Source organism: Trachemys scripta, chromosome 8, assembly GCF_013100865.1.
Source record: "Trachemys scripta elegans isolate TJP31775 chromosome 8, CAS_Tse_1.0, whole genome shotgun sequence".
Taxonomy (NCBI): Eukaryota; Metazoa; Chordata; order Testudines; family Emydidae; genus Trachemys; species Trachemys scripta.
This window is the reverse complement of record NC_048305.1, coordinates 74,611,399-74,639,303: the sequence shown is the minus strand read 5'-3', so window position 1 is coordinate 74,639,303 and position 27,905 is coordinate 74,611,399. Positions and strand designations below refer to the sequence as shown.

Below are 27,905 nucleotides of genomic sequence, written 5' to 3'. Positions count from 1 at the left end.
ACAGATCTTATCTCATTGATCGGGCACAGCACTGGGATCTGGCCTACCACCCCAGCCTTTGGACAAATCTGGATTCTGACCCATATCCAAACTTTAGGGCTCAGGCCCATCTCTCTCTCCTACATGTGTCTATTTTTGGCAATTGCTTCCTCAAGGCTCATCTTCTCCTTCCATTTGATATGGCAGCACAGACATATTTATGTAGTAGCTGAACCTTAAAAGGTTTGGCATTGGATGCCCCTCTCTGAACTTCTTAGCACTGCACAGCTGAGATAGATATACTGTGGGCGTAATCCTGGGGTCCCATATCCTAGTACTCGAGCTAGGATGGATAGGCTGGGAGAGGAGGAAAGGCTCCCAGAATCCTCTGCTCACCTGCTCTGTGCAACTCAAGGCAGGATTTGGCCCATACTAAATTAGTGATCATTTTAGGAGCAGCACTGCTATGGCAAAACATATTGATCAGTTGTTTCTTTATAACATCTGTATCTTCTCACTGAGATATACCCTAGCTGCAGTATGTCTCTCCAAAGCAACCTGCCAGAGTGTGAACCCTCTTGATATACACCCATAGGAGAAAATGGAGTTTGTCTGGCAGTAACATCACAGCATAGGTCCACCTTGGCTTTTCTGCTCTTTATTTTAAAAGAAACTGCAAGGTTAGTTGTTTGTGACGGGTGCTAGGAGGGGAAAGTCTCCTGTTTAGCCACAGAACCAGCAGAACCATAGGCTTGAGGCCAATAAGCCAGCAGTAAGACATTTCCATGACTATAGACGCAGTAAGGTAACAATAACTGAAGTGGTTCTTTATACACATTAACTCAGTGCACACCTATAAAATGAGGACTAACTGGCTAGAGAGCAGTACTGCTGAAAAGGATCTGTGGGTTATAGTGGATCACAAATTGAATATGAAACAATGTGATGCAGGTGCAAGGGAAAGGCCAATATAATTCTAGGATGTATTAACAGGACTGTTTTATGTAAGACACAGGAGGTAATTGTCCCAATCTACTCAACACTGGTGAGGCCTCATCTTGTTGATTTCAGACCAATTCTCCAATTTGTCAAGATCATTTTGTATTCTAATCCTGTCCTCCAAAGTTCTAGCACCCCATCCAGTTTAGTGTCATCCACCAATTTTATAAACGTATTATCCACTCCATTATTCAAGTCACTGGACCCAGGACTGACCCCTGCAGGACCTCACTAGATATGCTTTCCCAGTTTGAAAGCAAACCATTGATAACTACTCTGTGAATACAGTCTTTCAACCAGTTGTGCACCCACCTTATAGCAATTACATCTAGATTACATTTCCCGAGTTTGCTTATGAGAATGTCATGTGTGGCTATGTTAAAATCTTTACTAAAAATCAAGAGCTATCATGTCACCTATTTTCCCCCTATCCACTAGGCTAGTAATCCTGTAGGTAAATAATCATACGTCTCCTATAACAGATTCCGTGACTTTCCGTGACCACCGTGACTTCTGCAATGACTGGTGTGGTTGACTCCAGGGCCGCCCAAGCAACTGGCCATGAGGCCCCACGGCCAGCCGCACTGGCCACTGCTGGAGCAACCAGGGGTCAGCTGCTCAGGCAGTCCTCAGGACTAGCCACACCGGCCGCTGCTTGGGAGGCTCCGGGGACTGCCCAAGCAGTGGTCCTGGGGGTGGCTCCCAGGAGTGCCCAGCAGCAGTCTCGGGGGCCGCCCCAAAGCCAGCTGCACCGGCTGCTGCTGTAGCAATCCTGGGGTCAGCCACTCGGGTGGTCACCAGGGCCAGCAGCATCGGCCGCTCCTTGGGCAGGTGGTTCTGGGGACTGTGCCATCAGCGGCCAGTGCAGTGCCAGCAGCGGTCCTGGGGGCAGCCCAGGACTGCTGTGGTCCTGAGCAGCGGTCCCTCCCAGGGGTGGGGCCAGCTGCAACGGCCGCTGCTTGGGCAGCCACAGGCAGCTGGCTCCAGGGACAACCCGAGCAGCGGCCGGTGTGGCTGGCTCCAGAGAGCGCCTCAGCAGTGGTCCTGGGGGCGCCCTGGGGACCGCCCGAGCAGCAGTGGTCCCAGGGCAGCTAGAGCAGCGGCCCGAGGGGAGCCCAGAGGCTTTCCAGAGAGTGGTCCCCAAAGAGCAGTGTCCAGGGGCAGTCAACCCCCAGCACTGGAACAGGGGCCCTCTGGAGCAGCGGGGCCCCAGAAGTAGAGCTTTAGTCAGGAGTATTTTTGGTAAAAGTCATGGACAGGTCACAGGCCATGAATTTTTATTTACTGCCTGTGACCTGTCCATGACTTTTACCAAAATTACCTGTGACTAAATCTTAGCCTCTCTTATAACCAGTAACCTAATTATCTGCCCTAGCAAAAATGTAAATGACTGCTTAGAACATGGGTTCTATAATGCAAAGAAAATCCTTGAAATCAGAATACCAGAAACAACGCACACCAGGCAGATTTGTGTTAGTACTCACCAGCTGGAAAAGCTTAAAGAAATCAACATTTGCGTACAAGGAGTCTTCTATTTGCTGCAGGTTCTCCTGGGAAAGGGCACACATTGCATTGTACACAGCATGCATACCCCTTTGGCTGCTGAAGATAATGAAGCGGTTGAGTAGGGTCTGGCTACAGGCAATGTCCTTCAGAGTCAAGTCAGGGACTCCATAGGCAAACTGCAGCCAAAAACAACAATTCACTTTTATCATTGTGGAACCTTCAGGCTTTTCAGTAACAACTAGAGACAATACTAATACCTTGGTGGTTACGATTAGACCTTACCAATGCCTTCATGGACCGTAGGGTCATAGGTGCCGACTCCGTGGGTGCTCTGAGACTGGAGCACCCATGGAAAAAAATTGGTGGGTGCTCAGCACCCACTGGCAGCTCCCCATAGCCCTGCCTCGCCCCCTGCTCCAGCTTACCTCCACCTCCTCCGCCCATGTCCTGCTTCTCCCACCTCCCTCCCAGCGCTTGCACCGCGAAACAGCTGATTCGCGGGGCAGGGAGGGAGGGGGGATGAGGGAGAAGAGGCAGGGCCAGGGCGGGGATTTGGGGAAGGGATCCAATAGGGGCAGGGAGGGAGTGGAGTTAGGGCGGGGACTTTGGGGATGGGGTTGGAATGGGGGTGGGGCCGGGGCGGGGCAGGGCCAGGGGCACCCACTGGCGCCGGAGAAAGTTGGTGCCTATGTGTAGGGTGACACAGCCATCTGAAGCCACAGCCCTTGAGTGACCACCAATTGATGTCATGAGTAATCACCTCCACTTTAGGTAAGGCTTTTCTCCCCTAACTGGGGAATCCAAGTTGTTTTCAGAGACAGAAGTATTCTCCCTCCCCACCACCTAAGAAGGGCCTGTATCATACCCAGCTGTCCTGCTGGCTAAGGAGGAATGAATGTGGCTCCCATGTGAATGTCAGTATTGCCCCAGAACCTGCCAAACATGCCATGTGGCTCTACCTTTGGTATGGGTTAAGCATGCTCCTAACCCCAGCTGACCAGAGAGCAAAGGGCCAACCCTATTCTGATTCTCAAACCTCCAATGACAACAAAGGTCTAGTCTACACACAGATTTTGTACCACTGTAATTATTTCAGTTAGGGGTGTGACTTTTTACCAAAATATTTATAGTACAAGCAGGGCCGTCGAGAGTGGGTTCGGGCCCCGGTGAAAAAATTTTTTGGGCTCCAGCAAGAGCGGACCGGCTAAACAGGGCCAACGAGGGGCGGGGGAAGCCGGGCCCCAGTAATTTGTACCGGCTTCCCTCCCCTCTCGTCGGCCCTGGGTACAAGTCCTAGTGTGGCTGCAGTTATACTGGTATAAAGGTTCCTTAGGCAGATATAGCTTATTGTGTGCATACAAGGAGGGTTGTGCTACTTTAACTATGCCGGTATATTAAAGCAGCAACTTGTGTGTGTAGACAAGGCTGTAGAGAATGCACCATATGACAATTAAAGCAACATTCACATATGAAATATAGCACACACAGAAATTAAAATTAAAAAAAAAATCAGTTTTCTGATACTTTGAATGACTGCTTATATTTTGAGTGTGTGCGCAATCCAAGTTATTATACAATGCAATACCCATAACCAGGCCTAGCATTGCACAAGATCTAAGGAGACATTCCCCCTCACCCCGACCTTCAAGGGCCCCCAAATTATTGTCAGAAAGGCCAAAATATGTGCAGTATGTACAGTCCTCATCCATGATATAAATTATAAATCACAGCAAAATCCTGACACAGTAGCCAAATTTTACTTTTTTTAACTCTTAAAATCCAAGAGGGATAGCTCAGTGGTTTGAGCATTGGCCTGCTAAACCCAGGGTTGTGAGTTCAATCCTGGAGGGGGTCACTTAGGGATCTGGGGCAAAAATCAGTACTTGGTCCTGCTAGTGAAGGCAGGGGGCTGGACTCGATGACCTTTTGAGGTCCCTTCCAATTCTATGAGATAGGTATATCTCCATATATATATATATATATAAGATTTTCCCCTGGGGCCTAACTAGTCCCTAGACACCTGGAAGGTTGTTTGTTTTTTTAAATAGGACTATCCAGAGGCCCCCAAATACCCAATTCCTCTCCTACTGTCCCAAATGGGACCCTAAAACCGGCCCTGCCCGTCGCACTCTGGGAAGGATAGGCTCTCGCCCTCTAAGGGAACTGTGCTGGGATAAGCACACTCTGCAGTGGCACTGCTTCAGGCTAATCTGCAGCAGTGAAAATCAAGTCATTAGATGATCAATCTTCAAAAGTTAAATATGACAGATCAATGGAGTGTGGCCTGTGACTGTGCCATGTGATGTCCCCTAGGGGTGATCTGCTGTTGCAGGCATCACTGGGAAAGCAAAGTTATTTTATACTGATGCCTAAACTCATGAACACTATGGTGAGCCAGATATTCTAAGGGGTCATGGTTATATTATTAGCACAACTCTGATAGCAAGGGAGAGGATAGAAAGCAACAGAGGACATGTCAGTACTGACTGGACTTTTACATTTGGTTTGTGTTTGTCAGTCAAAATCCAAAGAGGTTGGTTGAGAATACCCTAAAAAATACAGCTTGTGTCATTACAAAGAGTTGGATTGTTCCAGTTTGATTGAATTAACCCACTGTGGTGAAGGGATTTGCTCAAAGCTTGGGAAGCATAGGTAGCATTTTTGAATGTGGACACAAGGGCTATATCTACATTGTATTGTAAACCCGGGTTTGTGGGACCTGTGCTTGTGGAGACAGTGTTTCCAAGTCCATGCTTAAGCATCCACACTGCATTGTAAACCTGGGTATACAATTACTGGACCTGGGTCTCACAACCAAGCTAATGCATCCATACTGCACTACTACTGACTTGGGTCTGTGGCTTGAGCTATGGCCACACTACAAAATGACAGGGCTTGGACCCAAGTCACAGCGAGACTTGGGTTCACTCCCCGCCACCCCAGTCAATCCTGTTCTGAGTAGTTGGCGACTCGAGTCAGAAAGATTTGTGTGTTTACGGTGATGGGGGTTTGGGCTCAAACCTGAGTCTGAGCCCAAGTTTACAAGGCAGTGTAGATGTATTCAAAGTGTTTCACAAGTGTTCCAGATGCCTGGGCTGGGGTTGGCAATACCTAAGTTCCAAGCTCAAAGTGAGCTGCACTGATGGCTAGTCAGAATGTTTTGTTTGGGTTTGTAAAGCAAGTGAGGAAACCATGATGTGGATGTTACTGATAGGGATTCATCGCAGAACAGCAAGAGGTTATTTTATTTACACAATGTAGCTGCCCTCTGAGACTGCCCAGGAACAGAAGAGGTTAGAAAAACACCCAGTCTCCACCCTTTTAAGTTGTTCTACAATGTGGGCTGTAGCCAAGCTTTTCTAAGCTGCTTATCTTTATCTATGCTGCAACCCAAAAGCACCTCTTTAGAGGAAACCTCTACTAATTTTATCAGTGTGTCATTGTTTAGCCAGAACATGCAAGCTGAAGTACAAACTATTTTTCAACTAGAGGGCTTTTTGATCAGTTTTTGCTTTCATTTCAGTGTGTCATTTCCTGCACACCCAGCATGGTAGGAGGGTGGAGCTAGAGCGGCAGCTAGCTGTTTGTCAAGGAGTGAGACTCTTGCTAACAAGTTGCTTTGAGGTTGGGGGAAGAGAGGGAGAGATTGTGTTTAACTATGTATATACATAAAAGATCCAAATCTGGAATAGCAGAAGGTCCTTGAGAGGACATATGGTCTTGTGATTAAGCCTCTGGAGCAAGACTTGGAAGATCTATATTCTAGTCCTGGCTCTACCACCTCCTCCAGCAGGGCTAAGTTACATGGGCTGTGATTTTCAAAGGGGCCTATGGGAGTGAGGCATGCAATTCCCACTGAAAGTCACTCCCATAGGCCCCTTGAAAATTACAGCCTTAGGCCAGATCTACACTACAGACCTATATACATATAACTAAGTCACTCAGGGGTGTGAAAAAGCCACACCTCTGAGCAACATAGTTATACCAACCTAACACCCCATGTAGACAGGGCTACGTCAATGGGAGAGCTTCTCCTGTCAATGTAGCTACCACCTCTTAGAGAGGTGAATTAACTACACTGATGGAAGAAGCTCTCCCGTCGGCGTAGGAGCTTCTTCTCTTACATGATACAGTGGTGCAGCTGCGCAGAAGCAGCATTTTAAGCGTAGACCTGCCCTTAATCTCTCTGTGTCTCAGGTCCCCATAGGTGAAGTGTGGCTAATACACACCCTACCTCACAGGGTGAAATTAACCTTTGTAAGATGAGCTGCTGCTACAGTGATTAGTGCCAAAAGCCTAGAAATAAACTGTACCCATGGAAAGCTACAATGGCTGTCACCAGAGCTTATTGAAATTGAGAATGTTTTCTGCAAAACATTTTGGTTTCTTCTAGGGTGACCAGATGTCCCGTTTTTATAGGGACTTTTTCTTATATATGCACCTACTACCCCACACCCCCGTCCTGTTTTTACACAGTTGCTATCTGCTCACCCTAGTTTCTTCTAATTGGCATTTTCCAATTAAAAATGATTTGGTTGGAAAATTCTTGACCAGCGCTTACGGTCAACAATAGGTTTCCTTTGGCTTTTCCTCAGCTGGCGTTGAAAATGGTTCGGCTTCTGATGTAGAAAGAGCCAAACCTTTCATAACACTATTACAGAAAGCATGGCAGATATCCACGTTAGGATCATGCTTTCTGCAGCTGTGTTGAAAATATTTTGACCCTGTATATAGTCAAACTGGTTTCAATACTAGATAAGGAAAGGCAGCTGGGAACCCACTACTAACAACTAGTAAACAATGGGTCATTTCCTTAGTATAGCAGACCTAGGAGGAGGAGGAGGAATGAAAGGAAATGTGAAGTGAACCCCAACAGGGCCCTTTTCTGTATTTTTACTTCATTAGCTCTAAAGACCTAGCTTTTCAACTCCTCAGCTGGTGTAAATTGACAAAGTGGCATTGAAGTCAGCTGAGATATGCCACTTTACACCAGCTATGGAGCTGGCCTGGGGGGCTCACTGGGTGAGGGAGCTTCCTGTAGCTCTAGACAGACCTGTAGTGGATGAGTAATCAGGCAACCAGTCACACCAGCTAGAACCTGTAAAGTCTGAAAAGAAGTGAATGCAAGTTCATTAATCCCCTCTCCTGCTGGCCACAAGCAGGCCCACACATTTCCAGCATTTGTGCTTTATGTGACAATGAAAAAGAAGAATTGTGTCATTCAGCCTGAATTATTCCCTCCCCCCCCCACACACACAGCATGGAGAGCAATAATCCCAGAGGTCTGATTCAGCAACGTTCATTCATCAGCACAGCATTCCTCTCAGAGCTCCCCAGCCACCGGCACACAGAAGGCCAAAGACATCCTGGACTTAGTCAGATACAATCCTCGGAGTAGCTACCTCAGGAATGATCTGACTTGCAATTTTCACTGTGAATTTTCTGAGTAGATCTATTATTCATTAAGGATCCAGGACAGCTGGCCTGCTTTTCACTGCTCCCACCTTTCTCCATGAGACAGCAGCCTGTGTGACCCAGCTGACATCAGGGCAGTGAAGTTAAATGTTTCTACCCACAGAGTTCTCTCTTGCTGTTCACCACATTGTTAAGTTAAAATGGGGCACAGCTGCCTGATGTTCCTGAGCCAAGTCTTTGATCACAGGGACAGATTCATTGCTAGGCAGTGTAGTCACCAGATATTAAACTCAGCTGCTTTGGAGTAACGCAGGCAGCAAACCATAGTACCTTGGCTCAGTGCAGGGGCGGCTCCAGGCACCAGCACTCCAATTGCGTGCCTGGGGCGGCAAGCCGCGGGGGGCGGCCTGCCGGTCACCATGAGGGTAGCAGTCAGGCTGCCTTCAGCGGCATGCCTGCGGGAGGTCCGCCAGTCCCATGGTTTTGGCAGCAATTCAGCGGCAGGTACGCCGAAGGTGCGCGACCGTGGGACCTCCCGCAGGCATGCCACCAAATCCACGTTACCGGCGGACCTCCCGCAGGTGCGCCGCTGAAAGCCGCCTGACTGCCATGCTTGGGGTGGCAAAATACATAGAGCCGCCCCTGGTTCAGTCCATCCCCCAGGTATTTTTAAAGGCCAAAATAAGTCTGGATTCTGGAAAGACGAATGAAGAGGGAAGAGGCGCCATCACCCATCTGCTACCTCCAATCTGGGCTGCTTTTTATTCCTGAATGTACAAAGATTCCACTCCACACAGATAACTGCCTTGCAGTAGCAGGTGGCTGCTGTTATACCAAAAGGCCTTGTCTACACTGGGTAGGGTACATGTAGCTACATGCCACAACGAAAGGCACACTGTTGTATAGCTACATGCATGGCAGTGAAAGGCTCCGGAACACTACACTGCTAAAAACAGCAGTATAGACAGGGGAGACATGCTTAGGCATGTAGAGAGCCATGTAGGGTCTACACCCTAAGGTTCTGGCATGCCTTTACTCTTCTCACCTAAGCAGTGCCTCATCATCTACACTGCTATTTATACCGACGCTGGGGGCGTTTGCAGTGTACGTTCTCTACCTGCTGCTGTAAGTGTAGACATAGCCTATATCAACCCACCTGTTCAGGGCGCACTTGAGAATTAATCAGCTGGAAAACCACTGAGTCTGAGAGGCCAGCATCATTCAGCAGAAAGGACGTCAGAGTCTCCTGTTCTTTCAAGATGTCTCGGATTCTTAACCCTCTACCTGAATGCAGAGGGAAGCAATGTAAAGAGCACTGAGAAGCTGAACAAGGTGAATTAAAGAATGCCCTGCTTAGACCCCTGGAAACGGTATGCTTTGGCCGAGGTTTTCAATAGTTACTAGTGACTCTGAGGTCCATCACTAGACACCTTAATAGGGCCTTGTTTTCAGAAAATATAGAGCACACCGCCTGAAAATCAGATCTCCTAAACAGTGCTTGAATTATGGGGAAAAAAGTAGGGGGCGCTTAACAAACATAAGTATTTTAAAACACACACACCAACCTTACATCTTCCCCCCCCTACCCCCTTGCACTTTGAATGAGACGGAAGTGAGGTAGCCCCTAAAGCAGTAAGGGGGCCTCCCCATAGTTGAGCACTGCTTTTAAAAGCACCTCAAGATAAGCAATTGAAAACGGAGGCACCCAAAATCACTGGTCACATTTGGAAATCTTGGCCTTTTCTTTTGAAGTAATGTTTTGTTTTACATATTCAGTTATTATGATGTTGTGATGTCCCAGTCTCCCCCTCCCCGTTCTGCTGGTGTTTTACAAACAACCTTTCACAATCGGTGTCATTTACACTCACTTTGCATTCACTGTCAACAGCAATGTGCGCAATCAGCCTAATTTTAATTTAGTAAAAATGGCCCTTTTAAAAACTTTCACAAGCAAAACTTCATTACTCTTTTCAAGGGGCATGTCTCAAGGAACAGCATTAAAGCTTTATAGTCCCCCCTATTAAACAAATCCCACTCAAGAAACAACACACACACACACACACACACACGAAAGGCCACAAAATTCCATTCCTTTCATCTTTATAATAATATATATAATTTACAGTAATGGGTCCAAAACACCTTACCTCCTGATAAGGTTACTAATGAGCCAAACCCTGAAAGCTCTTGCTCAGTTTTTCTCAGTTAAAACTCTCGTTGATGTGCACAGGAATTTTGCATGAGAACTGTCCAACTAAAAACTCAGTAAGGATCTCAGAATTTGGCCCATAAGTTCTGCACCGTTACTGTTAAATGTTGTAGTGTATCTCATAGATAGTGCAGGTAGTGCCAGCCATACTTAAGTTTGAGGACACCTCCCACTATAAGACCCTGTTTTCAGTTGCTTTTAACTTCACCAGACTAATGTTTGGGGTGAAATTTTCCATGCTAGATGTCTGCCTCACACTGAATTGTTTTGGAAAATTTCAGCAAAAACAGTTCAGCTGTTTCTCAGAATGAAGCTAGGGGGAAATGGGTTTTTTGCCCATATTAAAAACAATTCTTGTAATTGTTTAATTGAGAAACTCTAGTCCTCCATGCTTTGCAGCAGGCTCTTGAAATTTGGCTGGGGAGCTTGAGGAGGAGGGGAGGTTGCACTGGTGTCAGCAGGTGTCATATTTTGACATCCCTGGGAAAATGTGCTAAATTTGGCCAAGTTATGAGCTTCTGAATATCTCAGTTCACACTCAGTAGAGACTTATTAGGGTTTGGCAGGTAAATACTTCAAAGATTCCATCAGCACTGAACATGCACAGGAGTCCAGGGGCTGAGAAAGACCTTCCCTGCAATTGCTCCTGCAGGAAACCTAGGACTGCTGTGGTACCAAGGACAGGAACTGAGAGCAGGGAGACTGTATCCTGTGCTTTCTGTACTCCCCACTGTTCGTGCCTCATCTGTGGAGGAGGGATCAGGCTCACAGGCATGCAGAAAAATTAGGAGCTGAGACTGGGGAAATGGCAAAGGGAGAGACTGGGTGGAATGGGGATTGTGATGGCGTGGCTGAGTCTTGGGACTGGTCCAAAGAGACAAGGGAAGGTGGACTGACAGACAACCTTAATTGTGGAATTTCCTAATTTCTGAGTGCTTGACTTTTCCCCCTTAATGTTCTCTTAATACAGTTTATATATGTAATTTACAGTACTTACTTACACACACACACACACACAGCGCCAGTATTTCCTTCAACATAGAAGAAAGAGTAGCACTTCTCATCCTGTTTCTTTATCCCCAACATTAGTTTTGTTGATTGCTTTATGAACAAGCAGAATACAACTTTTATTTTAAAATAAACCAGGCTATTGACTTTAAACTGGGATTCTGAAGCAGCACTAATATTGGGCTACACGGGATGCCTGGCAGCTGGAACACACTTGTTTATTTTCTGACTTAAATAGAGTTGACATGCCCTGTAAAGGAACATTGAATGCAGAACTGGGATTGCAAAGAAAGTTGAAAAGCTCGAAAAACCTGGAGTGCGGCCCTGGAACTCTGAACTTCAAAGCTCTGGCATTTTGTGCTTTCCCTCACTCCCACAGGGCTGATTGTTTGGGATCAGTTTTTACAGCTCGCTTCCAAAATGCAGCTCAGAATATATTTGTGTTCTTTAAAAGCCTACATTTTGGGGTATTTTGAGGTCCCCCAAGCTCTTCACAACGAGTTAGTCCCCTCATGGCATCCATACAGTATATGCACACACCATCCTAGAACACCTGTATCATATGGTTTATTGGAATCACTGTATATATTGTCTTATTAACAAATATTTGCTGAGTCACAATATTAGATTTTATATATATATCCTCCTGAGGTGAAGGATTTGTAGCTAAGATAGTATCGGGGTAGCCGTGTTAGTCTGTATCTACAAAAACAACAAGGAGTCTGGTGGCACCTTAAAGACTAACAGATTTATTTGGGCATAAGCTTTCGTGAGTAAAAACCTCACTTCTTTGGATGCATCTGAAGAAGTGAGGTTTTTACTCACGAAAGCTTATGCCCAAATAAATCTGTTAGTCTTTAAGGTGCCACCNTGGTTTGTGTTCATGAATGTCTCTGATCTAGTTACTCAACCAAGACCAACAATTCATTATATATACTATCGACCAAAAAAACTTTCAAATACTAACAACTTTTAATCGTTACCAAAATCAGGCATGCCAGAAAGAATAGCATGGAAGTGTTTTTAAAGTCTCCAAAAGGGATATAAAATAGCTTTCCTTATATGTCAAAGCCTGGCAATCCCAAAGTCCAATAGAGTGCCCAGATATCACTGCAATGAGTAGAATACTGTATGCATACTCAAAAATACCAAATCTAGAAACTCATGCTTTATAATCAAGGTTCTCAAACTACAGATGCATCCAAAGAAGTGAGGTTTTTACTCACGAAAGCTTATGCCCAAATAAATCTGTTAGTCTTTAAGGTGCCACCAGACTCCTTGTTGTTTTAGCTAAGATAGGTCACTGTCACTCTCAGGGCCAATCCATTTTTGTCCCACTAATTTTGGGAGTGTCCTTTTAGAATTTAAATCAATAATTTCTAAGCCCATTCAAATACAGAATGTTTAAATGTATGTTTACCAACAGGCAGGTGTGAATTGTATTGTCACTCCTGACATTGTCTGCAGAGGTGAGGATTACCCAGCTCTTGGGCAGGAATGCACTACAGTCTAAAGAAGATAATGAAACAAATTGCCTGCAATTCTTTCAGGATTAGTCCTCATTGTTTCCATAAACTGGATCATAATGCGCAATTCCTCCCAGATTCTGCCCAGGTCATGGATTTCAGGTGCCTGGAGTAGGAGCTCTTGAGCATCTTGATACACTCTTGCTAAGCTGAAAGAAGAATCAAGGAGTCATTAGTAAAGACTAATGACACAGGGCAGGTAAGACAAACCTTACATGTCATGGGAAACCCAGAAACAAAGAGAATGAGGCTCTTCACACACAGGTTAATCTGGCCATAGTGTCCACTAGATGTAGGGGGCAATGTTCGGATCTGGATTAGGATCCAAACTTCCCCAAAGTTTGAGCTTTTGGTTAAAGCCTATTTCTGTACTTAAACCCTTTGGAATGACTTTAATGTTGTCAGGCTACAGACATGTCCATCTCTACGGATTCATTACAGCAGCATCAATCTAATGGATATTACAGAGAGACTATTTGAGCTATTGTAAGAGAATCAAAGTTTGCACTAAACAGCAGCAACCTGCATGCCCAATTTGAAAATGAAAATTACTTTGAGCCCAATTTGGTCACGCTTACTCGTGCTGAACAGTATTTTACTCAGGGTGTAGCCCTCCCACCCCATAGAGTAAGGTACAGTAGTACAATACAAGTAAGGGTGGAAGAATCAGACTCCGTATTTGTGGGACAGGTACAAATAAATTCTAATAAGTACCAGTGAGAAACAGAGCACATCTAGGTATTGAGCTGTCACAGATGACCAGTCCCTAGGCAGTGGGCATGAGATAGAACCTGGAAATAATGCACAATTCCTCCCAGATAGGTGCTGAAACATTGCATTTCTTTAAGAGTGCTATATTTTTCCATATAAAGACTGATACTTTCAACCTAAATAACTTATTTTAAGATTATAGGAAACAGGAAAACAAGAAGGAAGTCAAGTCAAGTCTCTCAGAGAGCACAGTGTGTTTGCCTCCTTTGATGTGTTGAGTCTGATTTGCCTCACAAAGTTGCAGCTGAAAAAAGAGACTACCTAGAAAAGTAAAGGTGCATTATACAGAAAACAAATACACTAGCTCATAGGCCACTCCATTTGATTTAACATTTTAAATGTTCACAGATAAACAAAAAAAGAAAGTGGAATGAAAAGGGAAAACCAAAGTAGGCCAGTTTCAGATGGCTGCATCTTTGAAGGCCTTGATGTTGTTAGCTCATGGACGTTTCCGTTTTGGAGTCTCTAAAGCAATGATATTCAAATTGAGGCTCGTGAACCGCAAGTGGCTCTTTAATGTGTCTTTCTGTGGCTCTTTGCAGCACATGATATTAAAACACTGATTTAATTATTAGCCTAAGTTATTAAGCAATCAGGATGCTTTTACTATATTATTAACCAACTGTAGTTGATAAAATAATAATACTTGGTCAGTCATTTTGCTGTGAGAATAAACTAACTAAATATTTCCCATCATACTGTTTAAATATGAATATATACTACTAGAGTAAATGAAACAATGAATTCACACTAATGTGGCTCTTTTAGGCAATGTTGATTGCTAATTAGGCTCTTGAACCTTGGAAGTCTGAGTATCACTGCTCAAAAGATAAACCACCCCCTGACAAGTGGGCATGTGGCCATTATTTTCTGCATGTTTGAACAGATTTTGCAATTGTCCTCATTTTACTCTAGAGGTCTTTGCCCTGCTAAACTCCATGACTTGCATGAGTCAGCTATAATACACAATACACTGAAGCACTTGCAAAGATGATTCTGACCAAAAGATCAGAATTTTGCCCATCTCCCCATTAGTGAATTTAGTGTTTGAGAGTTGACAGACTGAGGGAAGTCTTTTATATGTTCCCAAGACAGGTACAGCATGGGCGGAGTCAATGCAAGCTTTCCCGCATTGCCAGTTTGCCCCCGCCCTGATTTAGAGGAAGTATCTCAAATGGTGGTAAAAGACAATTCAGGTTCTATACTCTTAATTCCTGGGCCTTTGTTCTTAGACTTCTACTATAATAGGCAATTGAAGGAGTGGTTTTTGTGATGTGGACACCTGTTCACTGGCAATTGGAGGGACACCATCAAACTCATTTCACACAGGCCATAGAACAGCCATCAGATGCAACCTTTTGTTTTTTATTGACCAGGCCATGCTACAGTTGAAAAGCTCTATATTCCATTACCTCTATCCTGAACCATCCAGTCTTCCTGGATGCTCAACTTTCTGCCAAGGGTTGGATTTGAATTCACACTGCAGAATAATTCTATAAAATAGCCTTTATCATGTACCCATCCCATTGATAGGGGATGGGGATTACAGCCAATTTGAGGGTGAACTTTGTGGCTGACGTTATTCCATGACTGCTCACCAAGATCTGTCACATCTGTGATATGCATTAGAGACAGGCTGCTAGGCATTTCTCCAGGACCTCAGTATATTAATGCAGCCCCAACCTAGCGCACACATCTCTTTTCCCTGAATGCAGGAGGTTCCTCTTTGCTTACATGGAATTGTTGTAGTTAGACACAACGCCAGGAGATTCTCCACGGGTGGGGCTTCGGAAACAAGGATTGTTCATGTTACAGAAGATACCCTGTAACCATGGCAGCGTTCCTGCAGAGGGCATAGCCTTATTTGGAAAATGGCCTGTGTATATGAAACAGAAAAGAGAAGACAAAATATTAATTGTTGGGTTTCATTCCTAAGGCAGCTTGAATGAACATTAGGAGCTTCACAGGTTTTCTTGTTGCAAGAGGAATGTTATGGTTACTTTGTTAGCCAGGAAAGTTTTTTCAGGTTTTTGTCTTTGTTAAGTAAAAAGACATATGTTCTGTGTATTATTTTCAAAACCACTCAGAATTGATCTAACTCTGTTCCCACTAAAGTCAGTGGTAGAACTCCCATTGATTTAAAAGGAAACGGAGTTAGGCTAACACTGAGCATTTTGAAAATCCCACCCTCCATGTTTACTAAAATGAATATGTTAAGGACCATGTCATATTAATATTCACAAATGTGAGAGTAAGTGGGGAGTAATCCCAGGACTTCCAAACCAAATCATTAATTTAATAGAATCATAGAAGATTAGGGTTGGAAGAGACCTCAGGAGGTCATCTAGTCCAACCCACTGCTCAAAGCTGGACCAACCACAACTAAATCATTGCAGCCTGAGCTTTGTCAAGCTGGGCCTTAAAAATCTCTAAGGATGGAGATTCCACCACCTCCCTAGGTAACCCATTCCAGTGCTTCACCACCCTCCTAGTGAAATAGTTTTTCCTAATATCCAACCTAGACCTCCTCCACTGCAACTTGAGGCCATTGCTTCTTGTTCTGTCATCTGCCACCACTGAGAACAGCCTAGCTCCATCCTCTTTGGAACCCCCCTTCAGGTAGTGGAAGGCTGCTATCAAATCCCCCCCTCATTCTTCTGTTCTGCAGCCCAGTTCCCTCAGCCTCTCCTCATATGTCATGTGCCCCAGCTCCCTAATCATTTTCGTTGCCCTCCACTGGACTGTCTCCAATTTATTCAAAACATCCTTTCTGTAGTGGGGGGTCCAAAGCTGGACGCAATACTATAGATGTGGCCTCACCAGTTCCGATAGAGGGGAATAATCACTTCTCTTGATATTCTGGCAATGCTCCTACTAATGCAGGCCAACATGCCATTAGCCTTCTTGGCAACAAGGGCACATTGTTGACTCATATCCAGCTTCTCATCCACTGTTATCCCCAGGTCCTTTTCTGCAGAACTGCCGCTTAAGACAGTCGGTCCCCAGCCTGTAGCAGTGCATGAGATTCTTCCATCCTAAATGCAGGACTCTGCACTTGTCCTTGTTGAACCGCATCAGATTTCTTTTAGCTCAATCCTCCAATTTGTCTAGGTCACTCTTGACCCTATCCCTACCCTCAGTGTATCTACCTCTCTCCCCAGCTTAGTGTCATCTGCGAACTTGCTGAGGGTGCAATCCATCCCATCATCCAGATCATTAATGAAGATGTTGAACAAAACTGGCCCCAGGACCAACCCCTGTGGCACTCTGCTTGATACCAGCTGCCAACTAGACATCAAGCCATTGATTACTACCTATTGAGCCATATCAAAAGCTTTGCTAAAGTCAAGTCTGTGGGAGACCATATCAAAAGCTTTGCTAAAGTCAAGATATATCACGTCCACCGCTTTCCCCATATCCACAGAGCCAGTTATCTCATCATAGAAGGCAATCAGGTTGGTCAGGCATGACTTGCCCTTGGTGAATCCATGTTGACTGTTCCTGATCACCTTCCTCTCCTTCAAGTGCTTCAAAATGGATTCCTTGAGGACCTGCTGCAGGATTTTTCCAGGGACTGAAGTGAGGCTGATCAGTCTGTAGTTCCCCGGATTCTCCTTCTTCCCTTTTTTAAAGATGGGCACTATATTTGCCTTTTTACAATTATCCAGGACCTCCCCTGATCGCCATGAGTTAATTCCCTCAGCACCCTTGGATGCATTATATCCGGCCCCATGGACTTGTGTGCATGTTCAGCTTTTCTAAATAGTCCTTAACCTGGTTCTTTCACCACTGAGGGCTGCTCACCTCTTCCCCATACTGTGCTGCCCAGTGCAGCAGTCTGGGAGCTGACCTTGTCTGTGTAGACTGAGACAAAAAAAGCATTGAGTACTTCCGCTTTTTCAACATCATCTGTCACTAGGTTGCCTCCCCCATTCAGTAAGGGTCCCACACTTTCCCTGACCTTCTTCTTGTTGCTAACATACCTGTAGAAACCTTCTTGTTACTCTTCACATCCCTTGCTAGCTGCAACTCTAAGTGTGCTTTGGCCTTCCTGATTACACCCCTGCATACTCGAGCAATATTTTTATACTCCTCCCTAGTCATCTGTCCTAGTTTCCATTTCTTGTAAGCTTCCTTTTTGTGTTTAAGCTCACCAAAGATTTCTCTGTTAAGCCAAGCTGGTCGCCTGCCACATTTGCTATTCTTTCTGCACATTGGGATAGTTTGTTCCTGCAACCTCAATAAGTCTTCTTTAAAATACAACCAGCTCTCCTGGACTCCTTTCCCCCTCATATTAGCCTCCCAGGGGATCCTGCCCATCAGTTCCCTGAGGGAGTCAAAGTCTGCTTTGCTGAAGCCCAGGGTCCATATTCTGCTGCTCTCCTTTCTTCCTTGTGTCAGGATCCTGAACTCGACCATCTCATGGTCACTGCTGCCCAGGATGCCACCCACTTCTACTTCCCCTACCAATTCTTCCCTGTTTGTGAGCAGCAGGTCAAGAGGAGCACGGCTCCTAGTTGGTTCCTCCAGCACTTGCACCAGGAAGTTGTCCCCAACACTCTGCAAAAACTTCCTGGATTGTCTGTGTACTGCTGTATTTCTCTCCCCTCCCAGCAGATGTCAGGGTGATTGAAGTCCCCCATGAGAACCAGGACCTGTGATCTGGAAACTTCTGGGAAATTTCTTGGGAGGATTTCCAACAACAGGCCTAATTCTGGCTAAGTCTATAACCTTGCAACCCCACCGATATCCCAGAGGGTAAGTTAGACCAGTGTTTAGACCAATATGTGCATAGAGCCAAGCAATTACATTTGGAAATGAGAGGAGGGGTTATTGGCAGAGCAAGGTGCCATCAATGGCAGAGAAATGAGCAGCACTCAGAACCGTCAGAATAGACAACCTCCAGTACCTACTATTAGGATAGTATTGGTATGGCTGCTGCCTTTATAAGCAGCGAAATGGCCCATAAATTGCTAACATAGGATTTTTTGTTTTGTTACTTTAATTCAGGGACATTATATGCCTAAAAATTACTAAAACTATAAACTACTTAGGGCAGGGCCATCTTTTTATGTGTACAACACTTAGCACAACTGGGCTTTGAGTCATGATTGGGGCCTCTAGACATTATTGCAATAAGAATTATTAATTATTATTATGTTTTAGTTTTATAATATATATGCTTACATTCATGTTGGCGATAGACTGGGTTAGCCTTCCTCAGCCAGACAAGGACAAGAAATAAAGACAAAGGCCATGCAAGCTCCACCAGAAAACGAAGCTGCGGGGGGAAAAAAGTGTATACAAAAGAAATGTGACATAATTCATCCAATAATTTACAAAACAGAGCCCTACTGAACATCACCATGAACTCAGTGCTCCTCTCCATCCACTGGAAGAATGTTTAAAAACCAAGGTGATTAAAAAGCTAAGGTGAAAAAAAGAGGAGGCAGCAGGTGCTAAACAGCTACAGATAGATACTAAAATAATAACAAAAAATAATAATTCTAGACAGTTGTTGAGAAGAGCAGCTAGTCAGACAGTGACGCAGAACTGCTGGGCTGGGTGGGGGAGGTTGGAGAAGAGAAAGAATAGCAACCGTGCACTGAGCTTCTTGTGAAATGGGATTAACAGCCTCTGTGGCCCACAGGAAATTATAGGGATGAAAAAGGACAAGGTTCATGGAGCACACCTGCAACCAACTCCTTCTGCTGAATTAGCAGTTGTACCCCCACAAAATATATTTTCCCTTCAGATGCTTGTCTGACTAGTTAAAACTATTTTTTTTCCTTTTGATATCTTTCTTTGATAGCTATAGCATAAAGCAACTACCACACATTCCCCACTTCTCTGGCCCTTTATTGTTATTGTTGTCTGTGCTGTATTTGTGCTGGGAGAGCTTGCTGTGTTATTCTGTGCCTATCCACCTTGCATTACATTTCTTGTAACAGCCACAACAGACTCTCCCCAAATCCTGAGTAGTTGGTTTGCACATAGGAAATTCTCTCCCAGGCACCAGATATGTACAGCAATCTGCAGAATGCATCACGTGCCCGTGGCCTTCTTCAGGCTAAATGGTGACAGGGGATCGAGCCGAAAGAAATTCCATAGTATAATTAAAAACAGAGTTTTGGAGCTGCCCTGTCTTTTCCACTGTAACTTTGTTTATTAGCTTTAATTAAGCTCAGCCTAGGCTTATGGCTGAAGGACGGAGAAATTTTTGCCAAGCAAGCATTTCCTATTTCACACATTTAATCTTGAGTTAAAAAAATACAGGTTAGTGCTTCTAAAAGCCAGACCGGTGTGGGGGGGTGGGGGGGCACTGCTAGACCAAGGGACTGGAAAATCTGCCACCGTGAAGATCCTCCTGTTTTCCCACCTCTCTGGCCTGGAGTAAGGAGCAGCTGTGCAGTTGGGGATGATGCCTCTTTGCCCCTCCCAGCTTTCACCTCCCCAGCAGCTAATCCGGCCACAAGGCCTGGATTTTCCCCAAACAGTAACATCCACTTCAGGTCCTCCTACCACCAGTGATTTTAGTGGAAGAAAAAAAATCAAAGTCTCCTAGGGTATGTCTTCAGTGCAGAGTTCTCCAGGGTTCTTACTTGGGTGTTGTTGCCTCTAATCTCCTCCTGTTCACATACAAAAATCTCAGTCTCAACCCAGGCTAGCTGGCTCCTCTCACGTGCTAGGCTAACACCGCATGCTGCTTTCACTCAACTTGATAACCCAGCTAAAACGTCACTTGAGCGCTGACAATACTCTAATGCCTTCCCACAATTCCCTGTGTGTGCTCAGAAGGAAAGATTCTCCCACAACTCACTGAGAAAGAATCTGAGTGGCTCATCTTACTGCACCATACAGAGCCAGGGGCTAAAGGCCCTCAGAAGTTCTAGTGCCTCACACAGGGGAGTGCACCACCACTCAGTACCGGGTTTGCCATAGCGTCAGGCCCACACTGAGAAAGGGGCACAGCGCCTGGACCATGGCCCTGCCCCCCTGCTCTATTTGTGCTCCGCCCTGAGGCCCTATCCTGGAGGCCCCACCAACCGCTCACTCCTCTCTGCCCCCTAGCCCCTCTCCCCCACCAACAGCTGGCTCCTCTTTTCCCCCCAAGCCCGCCGGCCATTCGCTTCTCTCTGCTCCCTGGCCCCTCCTCTCCCCCCCCCACTATTTGGTCCTCTGTGCCCCTCCCCCTGCCTGAGGCTCACTGCTCTCCACCCTCTGGCCCCTCCCCCACATGGCCGCTTGCTCCTCTCCACCCCATAGCCCCTCCTCGCCTCTATCCCCCCCATCTCCCGCTCCTCTCCGTCCTCTTCCTCTGCCCACTCACCTGTCTGCCAGCCACTTGCTCCTCTCCACCCCTTAGCCCCTCCCCGCTGCTCGCCCTTAAGGCATAGCAGTTCTACTTTTAAAAGGGGTGGGGCCATGGCCTCCTGCCCCTCGTTGGGGCGCCTCTGTTGCCAAGTGTCCAGTTTTCAATCAGAAAGTCCGATCAAAAAGAGGACCTGGCAGTGTTGGGTCAGCACTGCTGACTGGACACTCAAAGTCCGGTTGTAGGAGTATCCTCAATCAGTCTCCCCGCCAGGAGGGTGGGAAGAGCAGCTGCTTCTGCTTGGAGGAACTGCAGCTCTGCTGGAGAGAAAGAGAACTGGCTCCCCAGGACCTGGCTGTGGCAGAGAGAGGTAGGTGCTGGCTCCACACCACCCTGGAGGGATCCTGTCTATCCCCCCTGCTCCGCCCTGCCCCACTGTGCTTGCCCCCCACCCCACCTCACTCCAGGGACTGATCCAGGCAGCCCCCTACTAGCACAGCCTTGCCGGTGCCTCTGACTTCCAACCCTGGGATCCCCCCTCCCAGCCCTGCCGGTGGCCCTCACTCCGAAGCCATAACTCCCCCCCAGAAATTAAGGAATAATGATAGATGAAGGCAAAAAAAAAAAAAATCCCACCCTCTTCAGCGCAGCGAGAAGAGCATTAGACATGACTTTTTAATTTTTGTTACTGAAAGTTGTGCATTTTATCCTCTGTGCAGACACTGAAATCTCAAGGATTTTAATTCTAATCCTGCTCTGGTATATATATAATATATAGCTTGGTTTTATAATTTTACTATTATGTAGAGCAGAGTTTCTCAAACTGTGGTCCGCGAACCACCAGTGGTCCACGAGCTCCATTCAGGTGGTCCACAGATAGTTCCCTCTAAGGTGCGCGCCTGGATGGTGGCATACAAAAGAATGAAGGGCCACCCACCTAATTAGTGGAGCCGCGCAGGCGTGGCTCCACTAATTCGATGCCTGGACCTTGGAGAAGATGCACATGTAAGGTCAGTTGGTGGCCTTGGGGGGATTAAGGGGTAGGTGGGAGGGGGCAGTGGGGTGAGAAGAGGAAGTGCGGGGAATTTGGTACATGCAGGGCTGTGGCAGCCAGAAAAAGACTTTCCCCAGGTTCAGGGCTACAGCAGTCAGGGAGAGATGGCCCTCCTTCCCAGCCTCAGCTCAGGCAGGGGACAGAGGGCACATCTATCACATTTGAAAGGTAAGACTACGGATATTAAAATATGAGTTGTGTGCTTTTATTTGTAGAACAAAAAAAGTTAATTATCATTAAGGTTTTTTTATATAGCACTTTTACAATAGTTAGCTAATGGTACAAACAACATTTGGAAAGATCATTAAGTGGTCCGCCAAGATCCTCAGCAATTTTCAAGTGGTACGCAAAAAAAAAAAAAAAAAAGTTTGAGAACCACTGATTTAGAATTCACCACCATGTCCAGAAGTCTTTGATTTTTGCATGCCAAAGAAATTAAAGACAACTCTTATTTATCAGATTAAGACTATTATTAAATAATAAATGCAATTAAGGTCTGGCTTTAGAAAGTGCCATGCACTGAGTGGTCAAAATTATATGGGATTATGAAGGACAAAACAAGGCTCATTTATGGGGAAACGTTTCATGCATGTTTATGCCTGCATTTGTTGGAAGTGGTTAGTTGTTCCATGTGATTAAGTTTTCTTGTTTGTCAGAAAGGAAATATATGGACATACAAAGACAAAGCATACAGTGACTTCACATCCACTTTGCTTAAATCCCTCAGAGGAGGGAGATGGAGAGGATCCAGCAACGGGGAAGAGGGAGGAGGGAGAGCAGTGAGCCGCAGGGTCTTAGGGTGAAGAGGCAAGGCAGGGACAGGGCCTTGGGGAACAAGGGGGGCGTGTGCAGGGAAGGTTCCCGCACTCCTGCTGTAGCGTTCTATGGGGGCCCACAAATATGTTTGGCGCTGGGCCCACACAAGGTTAATCCAGCCCTGGCACCAGTGAGGACACAGTAACTTGGGTACAGCTTTGCCGTGTGGCTCCTCACACCTGGTATAGGCTAACTTGGATGCTGATCACCCAAGCTTTTTCTGCTGTGAAGACATTCCTCTAGTGCAGGGGTAGGCAACCTCTGGCACGCGAGCTGATTTCCAGTGGCACTCACACTGCCCAGGTCCTGGCCACCGGTCTGCGGGGCTCTGCATTTTAATTTAATTTTAAATGAAGCTTTTTAAACATTTTAAAAATCTTATATACTTTACATACAACAATAGTTTAGTTATATATTATAGACTTATAGAAAGACCTTCTAAAAACGTTTAAATGTTAAGGTTGCCGATCCCTGCTCTAGTGAAAGAGGAAAAGTTGGGTTTACACTCATATGGTTGCTTCTGATGGGTGAAAAAATAAATGGGTTCTTTTTTCCCCAAAAAAACATCTTTTCTGCTTGCTTCTGACATTAGAAGTTCAGGTCTTGACTACCTGGTTTTTCTTGAAATGTTCTTATGGACAACCAGAGAACTAATAGGTTTATGCTACTGTGGTCACCGTGCACATGAAACCTAGAAGAGGCTGGGGGAAGTGATTTTTACTGATGTTTAAAAACTTTCAGTTGTTTGATTTATACCACAAGCATGGGAGTCAAAATACTTCTCTGTTACAGATTCAACAGCCCGCTTTAAAAACTAAGAATCCTCAACACCTCTCAGAGCTCTCATGCAAAATCAGGAAAGACCTGACATAACATTACTGAGATTTCCATGTGAAAAAAACAGCACAAAAATCTCCTCCTCACTTTTTTTTTTTTTTTTTTTTTTTATTTTTTTATTTCTGAAGCCTCGTAATGCAGAGATATTTTGAAGTGACAGGGTCAAATATCTAAATAGGTTTATTGAATGAAATTATTATTTCAAGCATTGAAAGTAGTTATATTTTATAACAACCATTTTCTATCAAAGAATTAGTCTTTTAAAATAACATCTTCTAAGTTCTCCAAATATTCATCTTGGGAAACAGGAGAGCTTCTTAAAATAAAACAAAACCTTAGAAACCAGACTGCAGCAGCCCTTTCAACTCTCAGTCTATAGCACAGAATGGATGAGCACCAAAAATCCTGCCACAATTAGTTGCTTTCTTTAAAACAAACAAATTGGGATCAATGGAATGTGCTGTTGGTCTAAGCAGCTGAGAGCTGAGCTCAGGAGTCACCCTCTGCACTGAAGTCAGCACATGCAGGATACAATATGAAATTACCTGGATTTTAGTCACACCGGGCATCTGCCTGTGTCAATTTCCTTAGCTATGCAGAGAAGAACAGTGAGAACCAGTTACACAGAAGGAAATCTCCAAAGCGTATTCCTTCGTGAGATTGTTAAATTAAACTAGAAATGTCATAATACTGTAGACAGGATTGCCAACCCCAAATGTTCAAAAATCACTAGTTATCCCCCAAAATATCAGCAGATTGGCTTTAAAAAATACAATTTTCAAAAACAATGCAATTTGATTCTTTGTATTTGCCTTTGGGTTTTTGAGCCTTCAGGCTGCATGTTTTCAAGATTTTCTCCACAACCACAACTGCTAGAAACTTACTTACAAATAAAATAAAAAAATAAAAACATGAAAAGCTGAGATTTTGAGGAAGTCATACAATTCCAAGAGCTGGGTCCTTAAGAAAAAATGTCTGATATTGTGAGACTTGCAATAAAATCACGAGAGCTGGCAACACAGCGTAGACTAGATCACCAAGTACTGTTGGTGAGGCGGATTGCAGGAGCAAATGTACTGGGCAGCAATGGGAGAGGGGACAAGCAGATTTAACATGGAGACAAGCAGATTGATGGATTGGATCCTGCAGTCCTTAAGCACACAGGTAGTCTAGTCTCCATTGACTTCAAGGTTTGAAGGAGCTATTATAGAGGGCACAATGGCTGCTATATTTCCTGCATGTGCTGCCATTTCCAGTGCCGCCTTTGTTATTAATTAATTTTTTTAAACCACAAAATATTTGGGGTTAGCATGAATGGGAAAGATGCTCTGTGAAACCAGATTTCATAGCAGTAAGTCTCAGCTGAGTTTGCAAAATTGCACGCAACATTAAAGGTGGCCTAAAATTGATTCAACTAAGATCCGGTGGCAGATGACTGTCTGTTTTTATTATAGGGCTCAAAGACAAAGGTACACACAGGGAACCATTTCAACCAATCCCATGATTCTGTGATAGCCACAGGAATGTCTCACTTACCATAGTTCACGTCTCTTGTTTAAGTCATATTGTCTTTAGTTAGGGTTACCATATGTCCAAGTTTTCCTGGACATGACCCTTTTTTCCCCCCATCCTCTGTCCTCCAACTGGGCAGATTTTTGAAATAAGAGGAAATATCTGGGATTTTTTCTGCTCCCAACATTGCAGCTCAGAAGGAGCAGTCTCCATGCCCTGATTGGTCCCTCTCCTGCATTCTGCCTGCCCCAGCCCCAGCCAGCCTGCCAGGTAAGCAGAGCCACCAAGCGCCTCTATGCTGGACCGCCTGCCCTGCTGCGGGGCCTCAGAACCCAGCCAGGAGGGGTGACAGGGCCTGCCCTGGCTCCCTGCCCTAAGGAGGGGGAGAGGCCGGCAGGGAAACTCTGACTGACAGGCTGGCGCTGCATCCATGACAGAGAGCACGACACTGCCACCCACCTTGAGTGTGAGGCCACAGGAAACCCCTCTAGCATCCATCAGGTTCTTCCTACAGCATCCTTCAAATACCCCCTCCCAGTACACACACCGTAGTCCAGCACCCCTCCCCCCCAAAATACCCCTTCAGGCAGCCCCCAAATACCCCCTCCTAGGACACACACAACCCACCAGCACCCCCCAAATATTCCCTCCAACTCCCCTTGCCCTCCTCCTAGAAGTGTCCTCTATTTGGGAACTTGAAATATGGTAACCTATCTTTAGTTAAGTATCAGAGGGGTAGCCATGTTAGTCTGAATCGGTAAAAAGCAACAGAGGGTCCTGTGGCACCTTTAAGACTAACAGTTAGTCTTAAAGGTGCCACAGGACCCTCTGTATCTTTAGTTAGAAATATAGGGCCTGATCCTGTGAACTGCTGAACTTCCTCAGCTTCCTTTGACTTGAAGCCAGTGGAAATGGAGAGCTTCCAGCACCTCAGAGAACCAGGCTGTAAGGGCTTGTCTACACTGGCAACTTACAGTGCTGCAACTTTCTCGCTTGGGGTGTGAAAAAACACCCCCCTGAGCACAGCAACTTTTTAGCATTGCCAGTGTAGACTAGCCCTAAGATAATTTGGTTTAAAGAAATAAAAAATGAGCAATGGTAAATAAGGCATTTACGTAATATGTATTAGTTGCTCTGTCCTAGAGAAAGTATTATGGAAAAGGATTTAAAATGTTTCTCCAATTCCTGTTCACCCTGTTACTGTTGTCATTCAACCATGTAATAAAAAAACTGAGCTTCACTTTGTGCAGTTGGATTCACATCTAATATAAGTGCACATGAGTGGCAACATTAAGATCTGGAGCCAGACTTGCTCTAAGTTGTGGGGTGCACAAGTCATTTTTGTTTGTGCATATCTTTACAGCCAAGCACCAAAACCTCAGTACCCAGAACTATCTTCACTGTATGTCATGTTGTTTGTCAGATACTCAGTACAATGACCGCTGTTCTAAATTTACTCTGCAAAGTGCATCTTGCAAACAAATGGACTAAGCCCCTGAGGGCAGGCCTACAGACGCAGCACAGCCGATTTCACTCTCTAGTACGCACGTGTTTAGCAGGCTGATAAATGTACCAGTCATTTGACTATCTGCACTGTAATATTCTCAGCATGTTCTAAAGTAGAAACCCGAAGACTAAGGTTTTATCTTTTACCTTTTGCCTTTTCCTGAGTGTCCAGTTCTTCCACAGCAGAAGTCTGACCTGTCTAAGGAAGCTCATTGTTCTTCTGCATCAACAGCGCCACAAACCTGTAATATAAAATGCATCCATCTTTATCTCTCACACTTGGGCTCAGATAATACCTGAAACAAAATTCTCCGTAGAATAACTGCTTTAGCTTCTGTTCTTTTTACATCTCTCTCTCTCTTTACTTTACTGGCCAGTGCTTTTCAATCATGCCTTATACATCTTGTTCTAGACAAATGTTGATCTACAGGATATGGTGTTTTTCCTTTGTTGGGAGAGTGGTTCTCGTGACTCATTTTTCTGGGTCAAAAACAAGAGGACATTTTTCAAATGAAAATATGGACCTCTTTTTACTCATTTCAACTATTACCCTGGCATGGAGGGAAACATTTGGATTTTCTATCTGTAACTACTTCCTTGTATGTTTGGTTAATCTAATATCTCTGATACCTGGATTTTCAGAAGTATTAGAATAAAATCAGTATATATTCCTTGACACTTCAAGAAAAACATTTAAGTCTTAGGTGAGTTTTTCATCACCTGAGAAAGTACTTAACCCTCAACCAAAGCTAAAAAAAGGCCAGCCTTGGACAGAAGACGTGGCACCAATCATGACAAAACCTGGTAGAAATGACCTCTTTCTTTTCATTTTGAGCATGGAAAAGATCGGGGCAGGAAATTTAAGACCAAATTTAGGTCACACTGACTGTGCTGCTTATCAGCTGTCAGATAAAAAGAGAAAAACTCCACAGCAGGACTTTTCATGCAAAATTACCAGCACTAACGCCTGGAGGGTTCTCATTCTTTGTAGGTTAACAGTCACATACACTATTCAACATCATCCCATCAGCTCTAATTGCTCATCTTAGAGACACAGCACAAAAGGAAGTCAGATTGGCTATAAAAAGCTATTGTGACACAAGAGAGCAAATGGATTATGTATGATGTTTTGAAAGGATGCACCTCTGCATCTGTGTTACCATTGGGTGGAGGCTACAGGGAACCAACTGAACACACTGCATGTGCCTGGTCTAACATAGAGCTGGGAAAAATGTTTTAGACGCATAGTTTATTCACCAAAAAATGAAGCTCTGGGTTGACCAAAACTATTTGTAAATTTGGGTCAAGTAGTTTCATCCAAAAAAACAAAAAAAATATTTCCCCACCCTCTTCAAAACTTTGTGTTTCAAAATGTAGCTATATTTTAAAAACAAAATGGTATCAAAACACTTTAAAATAAAACAAAAAGTTTAGTTTTGTGTTGAATGAAATATT

At 44.9% G+C, this 27,905-nt stretch overlaps 1 protein-coding gene across 1 annotated transcript in view; it reads right to left on the bottom strand.

The window, feature by feature from the left end:
• Positions 1-26,791, bottom strand: part of ABCA4 (ATP binding cassette subfamily A member 4) — a 115,782-nt gene extending 88,991 nt beyond the window's left edge. Inside the window, exons 1-6 of the mRNA XM_034780078.1 lie at positions 26,598-26,791; positions 18,601-18,694; positions 15,148-15,289; positions 12,652-12,791; positions 9,056-9,183; positions 2,463-2,660 (exon numbers count right to left, since the gene is read on the bottom strand). Coding sequence (XP_034635969.1) covers positions 2,463-2,660; positions 9,056-9,183; positions 12,652-12,791; positions 15,148-15,289; positions 18,601-18,694; positions 26,598-26,663 — 768 coding nt within the window. The 5' untranslated portion in view covers positions 26,664-26,791. The remainder of the gene's footprint in view (positions 1-2,462; positions 2,661-9,055; positions 9,184-12,651; positions 12,792-15,147; positions 15,290-18,600; positions 18,695-26,597) is intronic.
• Positions 26,792-27,905: the final 1,114 nt, after the last annotated feature.